Source organism: Lithobates pipiens, unplaced genomic scaffold (assembly GCF_037356315.1).
Source record: "Lithobates pipiens isolate NorthernLeopardFrog02 unplaced genomic scaffold, aLitPip1_a1.2 Scaffold_13, whole genome shotgun sequence".
In the NCBI taxonomy this organism is placed as follows: Eukaryota; Metazoa; Chordata; class Amphibia; order Anura; family Ranidae; genus Lithobates; species Lithobates pipiens.
This window is the reverse complement of record NW_027507718.1, coordinates 227,602,637-227,618,719: the sequence shown is the minus strand read 5'-3', so window position 1 is coordinate 227,618,719 and position 16,083 is coordinate 227,602,637. Positions and strand designations below refer to the sequence as shown.

Sequence of the window (16,083 nt, the reverse complement as noted above, 5' to 3'; positions counted from 1 at the left end):
CAATGAAAAACAATATATGAATGAGCGAGGAGGAACTTACAGTCGTCTGCCCATCCTCCAATAATAGATGAAGAATCTTAAGCTGACCATACACCATGCAATTTTCTTATTTAATTTTCTTTAGATTTACCTTCAACTGTGTAGTAGAAGGGCCTGCCTGATTGCATGCAAAGTGTTTAGGTTTGACCTCATATTATACGGTTTTAGTAAATCTAAAGGAAAGTTGTACAAGAAAATTGTATAATGTATTCACCTAAACATATTTGGAGATGATAACATACATGGGTTTTGTACTTGGAAATAATACTATATTTCCACGAAACTGGTCTACAGATACAACTCAAAGCAGATGTAAACCCTGCACCAAAGATGGCGCTGTGAAGTTATAAAGCAATGCTAACTGTGCAACTAATTTGTAAAATAAATGTCACTAAATACCTTTTTTTGGAGTGGTTTTGTGACAGTCACGTGACCGCTCTCTTCTTTTTCTTATCAGTAGAGCAAAGGCTGTGGGAGGAGACAAGCTTTAGGGACCAGTTTGTCACTTCCTCTAATGATGGGCAAGCTTTTCAGCTGTGACAGTGGCTGTACAAACAGGTACTTTGCTCTGCTGTATTGGAAGCACTTCAGTTAGCACTGTCACCATAAAGAAGTGCTATTCTTACAGTAATAACTGGCAGGATCACCAGCAATATTGATTACATAGCATAAAAAATAAAAAAAATTGTGTGAAAGAAATATTGAACTTGAAGTAAATATGATTTCTTAGGAATAACTACCAAGCAAGTGAGCAGTAAAATGCTTACAGAACACATCTTGAACCCTTACCTGTTTGAAGCAGGCTTCTATCAGATTAGGAGGGAACATATTCCTTTAGAGAAAAAAAAAAATACATTTGAGTTCTAAAAAAAATGTTAAGGTCGCTGCATATATCACAAACTTCATATATTTGAGTTATAAAAACAAAAAACGAAATCTGCTCTTTCAACAGCATATTTAGTCTCTATGTAAACCTATAAATGCAGGTAAAGAATACAAATGGAATTTTATTGTGACCCAACATACGAGCTTTAAGTTTATGGTAGCTTGGTAGTATGAAAGCGGCATATATACTGAATAATTGACTGGATTCTCTCAGTAATAAAGTTAGTGCCACCCCTGTAGGAGCCGCTTGAGTATTACACCGATAGTCCTCATTTCTTCACTGGCAGACAGGTGCAAGGTATTTTCTGCAGCCAGGCACACAAACACTTAGACTTGATGAAGTCAATGACCAGTCTAGGGGTGTTTTTGTAGTTTTATTTTGTAGGAACTTGGATAGGGTAGGGAATTTTAGCAACATACTCTGGAATAAAACTTTACACAACTCGAGGACTCTAGCTGATCTAGAATTGACTAGCAAGTTAAGTCCCTTGCTGGGAGCAGATGACAGACTTCTCCTATGTAGCTATGTAGAAATCAATAGCATGAGCAAAGTCTCTTGTAAGTCAGGACAGGTAGACAGACCTCTTCAGCTACAAGATAGTTACGGCAGACGGCCCAGCAGTCCAAAAGTAGTAGAAAATAGCAAAGTACCATGCAGGAATCACAATTGGGCAAGCTCTTCAGATCACTAGCCAGCGATCCCTTTAGTTGGGCCCTTGGCTGACTGTACTAACAAAGAGGGGCAGCCAAAAAGAACAGGCCCCTAGACCATCGGTCTGTACTCACTGGAGTTGCAAACAGATCCTCAGGCACGGCTCCCTTTCAGTCAGCTCGTCTGAAGCACCAGGGACACTCCCTAATTTACCTTCAGGCCCTCAGGTCAACCACCCGAGGCCACATGGCAGCAAGTGCCAGGGGTGGCACGCCTTCCCCACCACTGACTGGTGCACTCCATCTGGGAAGGGAAGGACGTAGAGATCACATGTTCACACATCCCAGCATGCTCAGGGGCACCTCCCCTGTAATTGTCTGGGACTGCTACATATTCATCCTGCCTAATTGCCCAACTCCCACCCATGGTTTAGAAAGCTCTACTAGTTTCTAGAAAGCAGGAGGAGTCCAGGCAAACTTCAACAGCACCAGAACACAGGAGCAGCCCTAAATAATAAATTGCATTCTGTTAAGCAGACCTGCTGGAGATAGATTTGCCTCTAGCAGCACCATTAGGCAGAGGAACAAATTACACTAATCTAACTATTTACATTCTAGCACCTAAACTGGAAAGGTGCTACTTAAATATGTACAGCAGAGGGGATCCCAGGCTTCAGTATATAAAAGCCCATCTAATTTAACCATTCAGGTTCTAAAACTAACAGCAGCCAGGTGGTAACCACTAATATAAAGCCAGCATTTTTGTAAATTCTATTCTCTAACGGCCGTTAAACATACCCAAGCCCCTTCACCTCTCACAGACAACCCTGTATCCTCTTTGAATCCCTGTAATCATCCACCCAGATAGCAAGCAATTGAGCTGCAGACTTGAAAATGACATGCTAAGCTATTGCTAGACTTGTCAGGCCTCACAAGTTTGTTGCACAATTGTAGCAAGTCCGCATTGTATGACTCCAGATCAACTTTCTTTGCAAACAGTCTACTGCAAGTTTTGGTTCAGTTATGTTGTGTAATAGTCATTCCATCACATAGGTCGTTGTGACTTGCAGAGCTCTTGCTGTAGACTAACCACTGAACTTTGCTCTTGCTAGAGACTTGCCACAAATTGGAAAAGTGTCTACTAGAACTTGCGTTTCAAGTGCTCTGCAAGTGTACAACTTGCAGCAAGTTAACAAGACTTACAATTCAACACTGCCACAAATTTGTGGCAAGTTATCCTTGCTATCTGGGCAGGTGTCAAGGCCTTGGAGTCTGCTCTTTCTTCAATACAATCCACCATCCAAACAACGGCCACACACTGAAGACATTAAACTCCAGCCAGGGTCTAGCCAAGGCTTATTACAATCACAGCATATCTTTCACTCTGCTGTCATTGAAATAAACTTTGGCTGGTGTTGAATGTCTTTGGTGTGTGGCCCATTATTATAGTGTGTTTTAGTGTTAAGGGTCAAGCACATACAGTATCTCACAAAAGTGAGTACACCCCTCACAATTTTGTAAATATTTTATTATATCTTTTCATGTGACAACACTGAAGAAATTACACTTTGCTACAATGTAAAGTAGTGAGTGTACAGCTTGTATAACAGTATACATTTGCTGTCCCCTCAAAAATAACTCAACATACAGCCATTAATGTCTAAACCAATGGTAACAAAAGTGAGTACACCCCCCAGTGAAAACGACTAAATTGGGCCCAATTAGCCATTTTCCCTCCCCCAGTGTCATGTGGGAGCAGGTGTGTTAAATTTGGTGTCATCGCTCTCACACTGGTCACTGGAAGTTCAACATGGCACTTCATGCCAAAGAACTCTCTGAGGATCTGAAAAAAGAAATGTTGCTCTACATAAAGATGGCCTAGGCTATAAGAAGATTGCCACTGAAACTGAGCTGAAACATTGTGGTCAAGACCATACATCGGTTTAACAAGACAGGTTTCACTCAGAACAGGCCTCCTCATGGTCGACCAAAGAAGTTGAGTGCATGTGCTCAGCGTCATATACAGAGGTTGTCTTTGGTAAATAGACATATGAGTGCTGCCAGCATTGCTGCAGAGGTTGAAGGGGTGGGAGCTCAGCCTGTCAGTGCTCAGACCATACGCCGCGCACTGCATCAACTGGTCTGCATGGTTGTTGTCCCAGACGGAAGCCTCTTCTAAAGATGATTCATAAAAAAGCCCACAAACAGTTTGCTGAAGACAAGAAGACTAAGGACATGGATTACTGGAACCATGTTATGTGGTCTGATGAGACCAGGATAACTTATTTGGTTCAGATGGTGTCAAGCGTGTGTGGCAACAACCAGGTGAGGAATACAAAGACAAGTGTGTCTTGCCTACAGTCAAGCATGGTGGTGGGAGTGCCATGGTCTGGGGCTGCATGAGTGCTGCCGGCACTGGGGAGCTAAAGTTTGCTGAGGGAACCACGAATGCCAACATGTACTGTGACATACTGAAGCAGAGCGTGATTACCTCCTTTCGGAGACTGGGCCGCAGGGCAGTATTCCAACATGATAATGGCCCCAAACACATCTCCAAGACGACCACCGCCTTGCTAAAGAAGCTGAGGGAAAAGGTGATGGTCTGGCCAAGCATGTCTCCAGACCTAAACCCTATTGAGCATCTGCGGGGCATCCTCAAACGGAAGGTGAAGGAGGGCATGGTCTCTAACATCCACCAGCTCCGTGATGTTGTCATGGAGGAGTGGAAGAGGACTCCAGTGGCAACCTGTGAAGTTCTGGTGAACTCCATGAACTCCAAAACTGGCGCACCATATTCTGAGTGCGCCAGTTTTAGTAAATTCCCCCCCACTGTCTTACAGAAACAAGGTTTGCTATGCTATTGTGAAATTAAATCATAACTCAAATGTTGTGGGTGCACAGATGACTTTTTTTTGCCTTTTATCAGTAATTTGTATCTTTTACAGTTAATGGCGTTCTGTTAGGCATGGACTGCATATTCAGTGATGGCTCTTATAAAATCTTAGGACCCTTTCACACATGCGGACGATATGTCCGTATTTCATCCATTCGTTTGCGGATGAAATACGGGCATACATTCATCCCTATGGGATAGCGGGTGTCTGCGGATGAACATCCGCAGACACCCGATTTCGTCCGCCTCCGCTACTGTCCGATTCTGCAGACGGAGGAAAATCCTATTTTTCTATCCGTCTGCAGAGCGGATCGGATGAACACGGACAGACGGTCCGTGCGCATCCGATCCCCATAGAGGAGAACGGAGAGCTGGCAGGGCGGTCCCTGCACAGTGTGCGGAGACCGCCCTGTCCGCCGCCGGCTCAGCGGGGACAACGGAGCGATCCCCGCTGAGCGAGCGGATCATCACGGGGCGGATCATTACTGATCCGTCCCGTGTGAAAGGGGCCTTATACTTCCCTTACCTCCCATGTTAACCCAAAATAATGCACACTAGAAACTCCAAATCTAAAAAATGTTTGTGTATGTGGGAATTATTTAAAAAATAAGACAACGTGTTTTCACACAATAAATCTATATTTGGCTGCGTGTTTGATATAGTAGCGTCAAGTGTGAGATAAACAAGTATATTCTGGTTATTTTGTTACAAAAAAAAAAAAAAAAGTGTAATAATGAGAAAGAAAAAGTTTTTGCACAATAATCCTACTCAGTTAAAACCAATCAATAATTCTTTAATTTCCTTGCCATGCAATCAATTACATTCAATTATTTTAGTTACATGGTATATTTATTTTTACCTGATTAGATCCAAGATGGCATCTGTAGCTTGCACCCTTTCAATTTTCCCATGGGATTCCATATTTTCCTTTGTGCCTTTTCCAGGATGAATGATCATCACCATAAAAATTCCGATAAACACAGCAATGAATGTAGTTACAGTGTAATACACCACAGCCCGCATGCCCATCTTGCCTGAAGCTTTGCTATCCAGAGATGCCATCCCTAAAAAAGTGAAAAAAAGTTAACTTTCAAGAAACTGCAAAGCAAAATAAGTAATACATTTTGCAGGCACATAGCAAAACAAATAAGAGAATGCTGTTTTCCTGAGCTGTAAGAGCAGCAGATTATAATTATATAGCGGCAATGGGAGTTCTGGTGGCCTCATGTACACTGCTGCTTGTAAACTGACATTTAGGAGCAGTTGGGCATTTTTTTCAACTGCTCCTGAACTCTCCTCTATGTTACCTTATTAGTACACGTACACAGGGTTGTTTATAGTCGTTTCTAGGCAGTTGCGTTTAGAGGCTTTTTTTGGAACCCAAAAAAAGCTTTCAGAAGCTGTGTTTAGAGGATTTTCAAATGCTGCTAAACGCGGTAACCTGTGTTCAGCCGCAATTTGGTTACAGGTGTTTTTCATTTTTGGCTACTTTGAAAAAATATATATATATACCGTACGCACTTTTTTCCCCTTAAAATCAGGGGATAATCGTGGGTGCATGTTATACACCTATCCCCCAATGATTGTGAGCCTGTGGACGGCTTTCGGCTGTTCTCTGCGACTTTCAAGTGGAACGGCTGAGAGTGGGCGAAAGCCGACGAGAACAGCCAAGAACGGGCGTAACCCGCCGAGAGCGAGCGAAAGCTACTGAGCGCCACAGAGATACACAGGACATCTGGTTCTGTATCTCGGCGGAGCCATTTTTAAAAGGCAAAGCTGAAAATGAAAATGACAAGGCTGCAAATGACACTGACAAAGGTGCAATGATGGACAAGGCTGCAAATGACACTGACAAGGGTGCAATGATGGACAAGGCTGCATGACAAAGCTGCATATAACACTGACAAGGCTGCATGGCAAGGCTGCAAATGACACTGACAAGGGTGCAATGATGGACAAGGCTGCATGACAAAGCTGCATATGACACTGACAAGGCTGCATGACAAGGCTGCAAATGACACTGACAAGGGTGCAATGATGGACAAGGCTGCATGACAAAGCTGCAAATGACACTGACAAGGCTGCAAATGATGGACAAGGCTGCAAATGACACTGACAAGGGTGCAATGATGGACAAGGCTGCAGATGGGCATTTAAATGTAAGTTTTTTTCCTTAAAATTCCCTCCTAAACTAGGGGTGCGTGTTATACGCCGACACTTGTTATACACCAATACGGTATATATTTTTTCAAATGCTTCTAGAAGCAAACGCAGCTAAACGCAACTAAACGCGGAATGTAAACGCAGCTAAACGGACGTTTTTAGACGCTGGTTTTTAGCCGTCAAGTTAAATCATGCAGGAGAGGTTGAACAACATTTTGTGTACATGAAGCCTTAAGATTGCGAGCAGTGCCATCACAGTTATAGGCCCAGTGCCACAAAAGAATGATATGCACAGAACTGTTCACTGTTAAATGAGGCATACACCCCTTGAATGTTTTAATGGTAGCAATGACATTGGAAAGCTTTCTGCTTTAATTGGCCAGTCAACCCAAATATTTAACCACTTAAGGACCAAGCCTCTTTCTGAGATTTGGTGTTGAAATAATATTTTTTTGCTAGAAAATGACTTAGAACCCCCAAACATTATATATTGTTTGTTTTTTTCTAACACCCTAGAGAATAAAATGGCGGTTGTTGCAATACTCTCTGTCACACCATATTTGCGCAGGGGTCTTACAAGCACACTTTTTTTGGAATAAATACACTTTTTTGCATTAAAAAATAAGACAACAGTAAAGTTAGGGCAAATTATTATTTTTTAATATTGTGAAAGATAATGTTATACCGAGTATATTGATACCAAACAACTCATGCTTCAAAATTGCGCCCGCTCGTGGCATGGCAACAAACGTTTACCCTTAAAAATCTCCATAGGCGATGTTTAACAAATTCTACAGGTTACATGTATTTTGAGTTACAGAAGTCTAGGGCTAGAATTATTGCTCACGCTGTAACGACCACAACGATATCTCACGTGTGGTTTGAACACAGTTTTCATATGCGGGTGCTACTCACGTATGCGTTCACTTCTGCACGCAAGCACGGTGGGACGGGGCACGTTAAAAAAATTTATTTTCTTATTAATTTTACTTTTTCTTATTTCTTTTTACACTGTTCTTTTTAAAAAAAAATTGTGTCACTTTTTTTTCCTTTTTACAAGGAATATAAACATCCATTGTAATAGGAAAAAAAGCATGACAGGACCTCTTAAATATGAGGTCTGGGGTCAAAAAGACCTCAGATCTCACATTTACACTAAAATGCAATAAAAAAAAAAAGAAATGTTGTTAAAAATAAATAAAAAGTCCCTTTAAGAGCTATGGGCTGAAGTGACATTTTGATGTCGCTTCCGCCCTGCAATGGCATGGAGCTGGATGGGGGCCATCTTCCCCTCACTCATGTCCATACCACACACAGAAAAGGACCCAATCGCCTCCGCTGCTGACGGCATGGGAGCATGGCTAGAGGGATGGAGCCCTCTTCCGCCACCAATAAAAGTGATCTTGTGACAAATCCGCTGCAGAGACCAATTTTATCTGAAACTGGACTGGTCACTGAAGAATAAGATACCATTTATGGTAGCTAGCTGCTGCCATAACAACGATATTCCTCTTCAAAGAGACGACGTATATCGGCGTGAGCCGGTCCAGAAGTGCTTAATTTATAGGTAGTGTGATGGGAGGCACTTTGGGCGGGGGGCCCGTGGAACCCAGAATCCCTTGGAGAGGTTGGGAAACCCTTGTTTCAGCTCCTCATGCACCTCCTATGTCTAAGTCACCCTGTGCCTATTAGGGGTACAGGGTGACTGAGAAAAATGGTGGACAGCAGTTAAATGGACAATGAGGTGGTTACTTAAAATGGAACAGTAATATTTATCCACAATATCTCCCAGGATATATATAAAAAAACATTCTTGGTTTATTTGATTCTGAACTTGACATGTTAATTGAAAGAGCTGATCACAGGCCTCTAGAACTGTGTAGGAGCAGAACAGTCTAATCATGCTATAGTCTGTTGCCTACTAGGCTGAGGGGGGGGGGGGGGGGGGGGTCACTGTTTGCATCTGAGTCATCCAGATGGATGGGATTAGCCATGTATCAGCCCACCTCATTAGCTAAACCATTGTGTGATTTTTTGGGTAAATATTTGGGTTATTGTGTATGTAGGGACTGACATACTTTTCAAGTGTATAAAAAGGCTGTATGCTTGTCCAATAAATCATTCCATGTTCAAGCTGTGTAACTGAGCTAGTCTCACTTGGTTCTTAGATACAATATTTGGGCTGTAATATCTAATATCTGATGTTCAGACAGGAGGAGGCTGTGTACTGATAGAAGCATTCAAGCAGAGTGCAACGGGACTATCCAGAAGTACCAGCCGGCAGTCCTGAAATCTCAGCTGAAGTGTCAGCAATGGAGCAGAGTAACAGTGTGCTTTGCCTATCTCTGCCCACAGCTAAGGAAGTGGAGGTCCTATCGCAGATGCAGCAAGTGTTTCTGCACAGGATGAGCTTGGATGGAGAAATGCGTCTGTCCAATGGCAGTTCAAAGGCTTGGGAGAAGAGGAAGCTGTCCTCATTCCCCAGATTCAGATCACAGAAAGCATGGATTTAATTGACTTTTCATCAGAGGATGTTATGGATGAGGAGTCACCTGCCAAAGTGATGGCGACGGGCCCAAGGGCCACCAGCCCATGCCCTGGACTTTCAGCAATTCCTGAGACTGGGGATTTAATAGACTTTTCTGTAGCGCAGGAACCACCTAGCGAACCCCCAGCAGAAGTGCTGGCAGCAGGACCGAGTACTGCAGACCCCTGGCCCACACCCATGGCAGTTTCGGAGGCCTGAGGTGAGAAGGTGGTGGTTCTTCCCCAGTGGATTTCAGATATTCAGGGAGGGGAAGCAGCCATTCCCCCTTCCCAACAAGGATTCGTGCATCTGGGAGACAGTACCATAGAAAGGGTGTCAAGCAGCAGATGCCACCCCAGAATGATGACACCAACCCAGCTGAAGTGCTGGCAAACAGACAGGGGGTCCAAGGTCTCTGCCCCAGACTTGCATCAGTTCTGGAGGCCCAGGGTGAGGAGGTGGCGGTCACTCCCGAGCAGATCAGGATCCGAGGGGGAGAAGGGAGAGTAGGTTGCAGTCTTCCCTCCCCAACAGTTAGCTGGAAAGGATGATGTGAGCGCTGAAGCACTAACAGGGAAGAACACTACTGGCCTCTGCGCACAACAATCCACTCCGCAAGAGTTCCAGGGAACCGGGCAGTTAGCTTCCCTCCCCAGTGACAAGCTGATGTAGTGAAGCTCCTACACCCAGCTGAACCGCTGGCAACAGGGTAGAGAGCTTCTGGCCTCTACCCTCAACTAACAGAGGATGAATTTCTTGTTAAAGTGGATGGGACTTCAGTCTCCACTTGTATACTCCAGCGATGTTGGGTAGTCAGCCCAGATCCCCAACAGCATGACGGAGTGAGCCCAGCAACCCTGTCTTCTCTCCAGTGGCTGAATGGACTCCAAGGGGAAAGACCAGTCCACACTTCTCCCCAGCAGCGAGTATGTTCTACAAGAGAGGCAGAGGTTGGCTGGGTGAGTAATGCTCTGTTTGGAACAATTTGTTTGGGGTACGGTGTGGGTACAGGCATTGGGGGACTGGAACTATGGACTAACTTCAGAATCAACACGTCTGTGGTCTCCTCCTGTGTTAGTCTGCTGCCGAAAGGGGAAAGATGTGATAGGAGTCACTTTGGGCGGGGACCATGGAACCCAGAATCCCTTGGAGAGATCGGGAAACCCTTGTTTCAGCTCCTCATGCACCTCCTATGTCAAAGTCACCCTGTGTCTATTAGGGGCACAGGGCGACTTAGAAAAATTATGGACAGCTGTTTAATGGAAAATGAGAAGGTGGTTACTTAAAATGGAACAGTTATATTTATCCACAATATCTCCCAGGATATATATAAAGAGTATTCCTGGTTTATTTGATTCTGAATTCGACATGTTAATTGAAAGAGCTGATCACAGGCCTCTAGAACTGTGTAGGAGCCAAACAGTCCACTTGAGCTATAGTCTGTTGCCTACTAGGCTGAGGGGGGTATCACTGTTTGTATTGTTAATTGTAATTAGGTTTTCTGCTATTGTTTGAAGGTTTGCTGTGTTTATTCTTACGATGATGTGTATTGTCTGCAGTTAGCTTGAAGTCGGCAAGGCTGGTCTGCAATGTGACATCGGAGTCATCCAGGTGGATGGGATTAGCCATGGATCAGCACTACCTCATTGTCTAAACCATTGTGTGATGTTTTGGGCAAATATTTGGGTGATTGTCTATGTAGGAACTGACATACCTTTCAAGTGTATAAAAAGGCTTTATACGTGTCCAATAAACCATTCCATGTTCAAGCTGTGTAACTGAGCTAGTCTCATCTGGTTTTCAGTTACAATACATGGGCTGTAATATCTGATGTTCAGACTGAAGGATGCTGTGTACTGACAGAAGCACTCAAGCGGAGTACGATGAGGTTCCATGACAGGAAGGATCAGTGACTACCATTTCTTATATTGGTCACATGAGGGGTGAAATCTCCCTGCTATCTTTGTTTACTTTGGAGCTTTGACTGTTCCCAGCACCATTTTATTACCCCCCATGCATTCTGAATAGTAATAATTGTGATATACAGCAGGAAGAATAGAACCTCCTTGTATCAGCAGCAGCAAGGCTGCTCACCTTGCAATCAACAGTACAGGGCGGTCACCATCAGAATCCCAATACTTTTAAAGCGGAGGTCTGCCAAAAAAAAAAAAATATTAAAAGCCAGCAGCTACAAATACTGGACACTTACCTGTCCAGGGAGCCCACAATGTTGGCAGCCAAAGACGATCCGTCTGTCGGCTCTCAGCTGCTGCCACCGCCATCCTCGGTAAGGGAATCAGGAAGTGAAGTCGTGTGGCTTCACTTCCTGGTTCCCTACTGCGCATGCGTGACTCACGCTGTGCGTCCTCACTGGTTCCTGTTGTGTTCTGGGACCTGTGTGTCTCCCAGAATACAGCGGGGAGGACAGAGTAGGCTCCGGAAGTGGCGTAGGTCACCGTGAATGCTGCAGTGATCTATGCCAGCTAGTGGGAGCAAATACCTGTATTAGACAGGTATCCGCTTCCTCCTCCCCCTTGAAAGGTGCCAAATGTGACACTGGAGTGGGTGAGGATTCCAAAAAGTGGAAGTTCCATTTTTGGCTGGAACTCCACGTTAAAGTATTTTACATTTGTCTACCCATCTTCAAAAATCTAATTCTGGTAAAGCCTAGTACACACTAGTAGTAGGAGCCGCTGTACTAACTATATTGTTTTCTGACCGAGGGATGCCCCCCTGCCAGAACACTCCAGTCAGCGCTTTAAGCCATTGGCTAAGAATTCTGATCGGGAGCCGATCAGCAGGTCTTTTTCTATCATGCCCCTACGACAAGCTGTCAAACCGACTGCAGTACACATGGGCCGAATGCCAGATGGTTTTTATTAAACCGGCCGATGCCGTCCGTCATTCAGCTCATGTGTACTAAGCTTAATAGTGGTTTTCAAACTTCTTCAAGCCAAGTTTAAATTGAATTATATGCCTCTGCTCTGTAAACTGACAGGACCAAAAGAATTGGAAAAAAAATCTTATTGCTAGGAAATAGGTTCAATTATGACTCTCTTTACCAACAAGCCTTTAATATTTTAAGTGCTACCTATCGCTACCTGTCTCAGTCATCTTTCATTTACAGAAAACAATCTTTGGTTTCGCCAGGCACAACAAACAGCTTAGAATTCTGAGTAATGCTCAGTTTTGCCTAAAATAGACTAAAGATAGTGGCACAACTTCCCTCTATACTAGAAGCGATGTACAACAATTTATTAGTACAATGTCCCAAGACTCCCTATATAATCCAGCCCTCCCAAAAAAATATTCCTCTTAAAACACACTATGTAGGGCAAAAATACTCCTGAGAAGGGTTGGGCTATTGTCCCAATTTATTGTTAACTCCATGCCTCCATTTTCAAAATACTTTCTCAAATTCAGTGTTCCACCTTAGACTATTCACCAAACCAGCTACTACCCTTTTTTGAAACAAATATCCAAGGGGTAAGAATGTATGCCACAGGACAGGCTGATCCAATGTCCATGCCTACCAAGATCCATATAGATTACCTCTATATGGAAAAAAACGTTACAGCTATAGACTTGATGCCATTATAAACTAAGTAAGTACCGGTAATGTGATAATCTATGAAAAATAAATGTAATCAGAACATACACAGTAGACCAATTTGGAAAGATCTGTCAGTCACGGGTCAGTTATATGGGCTCTGCTGTCCATCATTCTCTATTATTGTAACAGACAAGTAGGTTGGCTCTTTAGTTTTTTTCCTAATAAAATATTGATCTACTGATCTACTGGGCTGTTATTATTGGAACATTGTTATCATCATGTATCATCATAGATGTTCAGTTGCATTTTCCAACCTTTCAGGTCTCTAAACAAATCAAAATGATAGTTCCTTGCAATAGAAAGGGTAGTATACTTACCTCTCTAGAAGTCCATGTCTACTTCCTTTCTTACATTTTGTGCTGCAGCCTCCATCAGTCTCTTGCGAAATGAACACTTACAGGAGTGTCAGATGTATCAAATGGCTGTGTCCCCCATGGTTCATTGTTTTTCCTTCCTCCAACCCCTACATCACTACTGTATAATTTATCACAAGTGTGAACATTTTTGTTTGCCATTTTAATATAAAAGTCTTAACTTAATCCAAAAAAATGCTACATTTAATAAATCAACACCTTACCGGTCACCAAACTGGACACTATTAGAGGCAGCACTAGCATCTGCAGCATCCTCATCAACAGCTCTCCAGGAAAGGAAAAGTATTTGACCTGTCGATAGGACATCTTATAGGGCCTCAAGGCAAATGCCAACCCAATGCCTAGAAATTGATATCACATTGAATTAGACTAACATGGCCAGGAAGTTTGTGTGAATAAGATTATAACTGTTGTTTTCTAATTTGCTGCATCATGACACAACTAAAAGCATACTTCACTTCATGATTCATTTTTCTTGGTGTGAGCATCAAAGATGGCCACAAGGTATATTGGGGAAAATAACCCTACACCCATCATCTGCATCATGCAGCTATTCAAAGCAAATAATAGATGATAAGAGAGGGGACCCCCTTGTGCACTTTGGTGGTTGCAAATGTAAGAGCAGGGCAACATTTAATCAATAAATTTGTTGGTTGGTTTTGTGAGATATCTTGAATGACACCAACAATGCTAAGGATTGTTATTTTAATCCTTTTATATACTGTAGACTGGACGTTATGATCAGTGACAGGTTAAGCAAATAACTTTGATTATCTCGTTATAATGGCAACTAAAATTTTATGGGATATATTAGGTGGCGAGTAAACAAATTGTCCATGAAGTTGATGTGTTGAAAGCAATAAAAATGGACATTGCAGTGTGCTGTGTATGGGGTTATGAAGCTGCAGACTGGTCAGGGTGCCTACGCTGACCCGTGTCCACAGCCATAAGTGCCTACAATGGGCACATAAGCATCATAACTGGACCATGGAGCAAGGGAAGAAGGTGGCCTGGTCTGATGAATCACATATTATTTAACATAATTTAGATAAGTGAGCATGCGTGCGCTACTTACCTGCAGAAGAGATGGCACCAGGACCTAATATGGGAAGAAGACAAGCTGCTAGAGGCACTATGATGCTTTGGGCAACATTCTGCTGGGAAACCTTGCATTCTGCCATTCATGCAGATGTTACTTTGACATGTACCACCTACCTAAACATTGTTGTTCACCAAGTACACCCCTTCAGGAAAACCTTATTTCCTGATGGCAGTCACAGTGGATAATGCATCCTGCTTGAGGAACACAACAATGAGTTTGAGGTGTTGACTTGGCCTCCAAATTCTCCAGATTTCAATCCAATCAAGCATCTGTAGGATGTGTTGGAAAAACAAGTCAGATCCATGGAGATCCCACCTCGCAACTTACAGGACTTAAAGTGGTTAAGCCGCTAGATTATATTTATACCATCCCATCTGTTATATAATGATATGTGTCCCAGCGCCTGTGCTGTATAAAAACGATGCTGATCTCTATTTTATATCAGAGATTCTTCTGGCACTCACGTGACTTCTCGGCTCTCTCCTCTCCCTGGCCGACAGCTATAGGGGATGGGGGCGAGAACTCCCGCTGACGTTAGCCGGGGGGAGAGGAGCAGAGAGATGAGTGGTCAAGTGAGCACCGGGAGACGCTCCAATATAAGGTAGAAATCAGCATTGTTTTTATACAGCCCAGGCACTGGGATACATATTGTTATATAAAAGATGGGATCGTAAAAATATAATATTGTTTTTTTATGGCGGTCAGTGTCTCGGGCTGACAGGCAGGGAGGGGGAAGAGGACAGGGGAAAGCAGAGAGCAGAGCTGTGGACGATGGAGGAATGTAAACTACTGACCATGGTGTCTGGACTCAGCAGCCATGATAACCCATGGTCAGTTTACAGGGGGGAGGGCAGAACCAGGCAGGATCAGCCAGTTTTTTTTAGGTTATTCAGGGGGCCAAATTACACAGTACAAGCACTGTGCTGTTATTCATGCTTTAAAGGAACAGTATCTATTTTTTTTAGAGTAACAAACACTTTAAAGTGTTAGTTCACCTTTACAGAAAATCTGCAAAGGTGATCTCCCCACTTACAGCTGAAACGTCATCAGTTGTTAAGGATGTGGCGGCCCTGTTCCTTAACAACCGATAATTGCCTGCATTCTTTTGTACAGGTAGTCCCTGGGTTACAAACAAGATAGGGTCTGTAGGTTTATTCTTAAGTTGAATTTGTATGCAAGTCGGAACAGGTGCATTTTTTAAGTGTAGCTCCAGCCAAACAAATATTTTTAAGCTTTTGGATAGAATAGGGAAAGGTTAATACCCCTGCAACATTTGTTTTGCTGTCTGTGCCTCTGTTCAGAAGATTTCACCTGACTTTCCGTCCCTGTGACAAATGGATTTTGAAAATTTTGGGTTGTTGTGGAAACAATGATTGGTGATACAGCTTCAGTGGAAATTGAATTTCCCTTCCTAGGGGAAGATTTACTCTCCCTACCTGTTGTCTCCCTCCGTTTGCAAGTAGGAGTCATTTGTAAGTCGGATGTTTGTAACTTGGGGACAACGTGTATACATTTCATCTGTCAGCAGGTGAATCCCACTGACAGATGAAAGAACCGAACCTGAAGGTATCGGTTTCAGGTATCGGTGCATTTGCAGGTGTACCAATACTTGTGTAAATACTTAGTATCGGTGTAACCCTACTTAGTACCAAATACCACAGCATACCTTCAGAGTTTAAGTGGAGTCCATGCCTTAATGGGCCAGGGCTGTTTTGGCAGTAAAAGGGGTGCCTACTCAAAGTAAGTTGGGTGGTCTTGAAGTTATGGCTGATTGGTCCACATTAACTGCCACCAATGCCATGAAATACTACTGAATTAGCAATTTATAAATCTTCC

General features: G+C 43.2%; 1 protein-coding gene across 2 annotated transcripts in view; it reads right to left on the bottom strand.

The window, feature by feature from the left end:
- Nucleotides 1-16,083, bottom strand: part of LOC143974676 (excitatory amino acid transporter 1-like) — a 164,051-nt gene that overhangs the window by 54,499 nt on the left and 93,469 nt on the right. The window contains exons 4-6 of one of the 2 annotated variants that reach the window (XM_077476295.1): nucleotides 13,349-13,486; nucleotides 5,328-5,532; nucleotides 829-871 (exon numbers count right to left, since the gene is read on the bottom strand). In XM_077476295.1, coding sequence (XP_077332421.1) covers nucleotides 829-871; nucleotides 5,328-5,532; nucleotides 13,349-13,486 — 386 coding nt within the window. Of the gene's footprint in view, nucleotides 1-438; nucleotides 636-828; nucleotides 872-5,327; nucleotides 5,533-13,348; nucleotides 13,487-16,083 lie in introns of those variants that run through there. The other variant, XM_077476296.1, reaches the window with a different exon arrangement.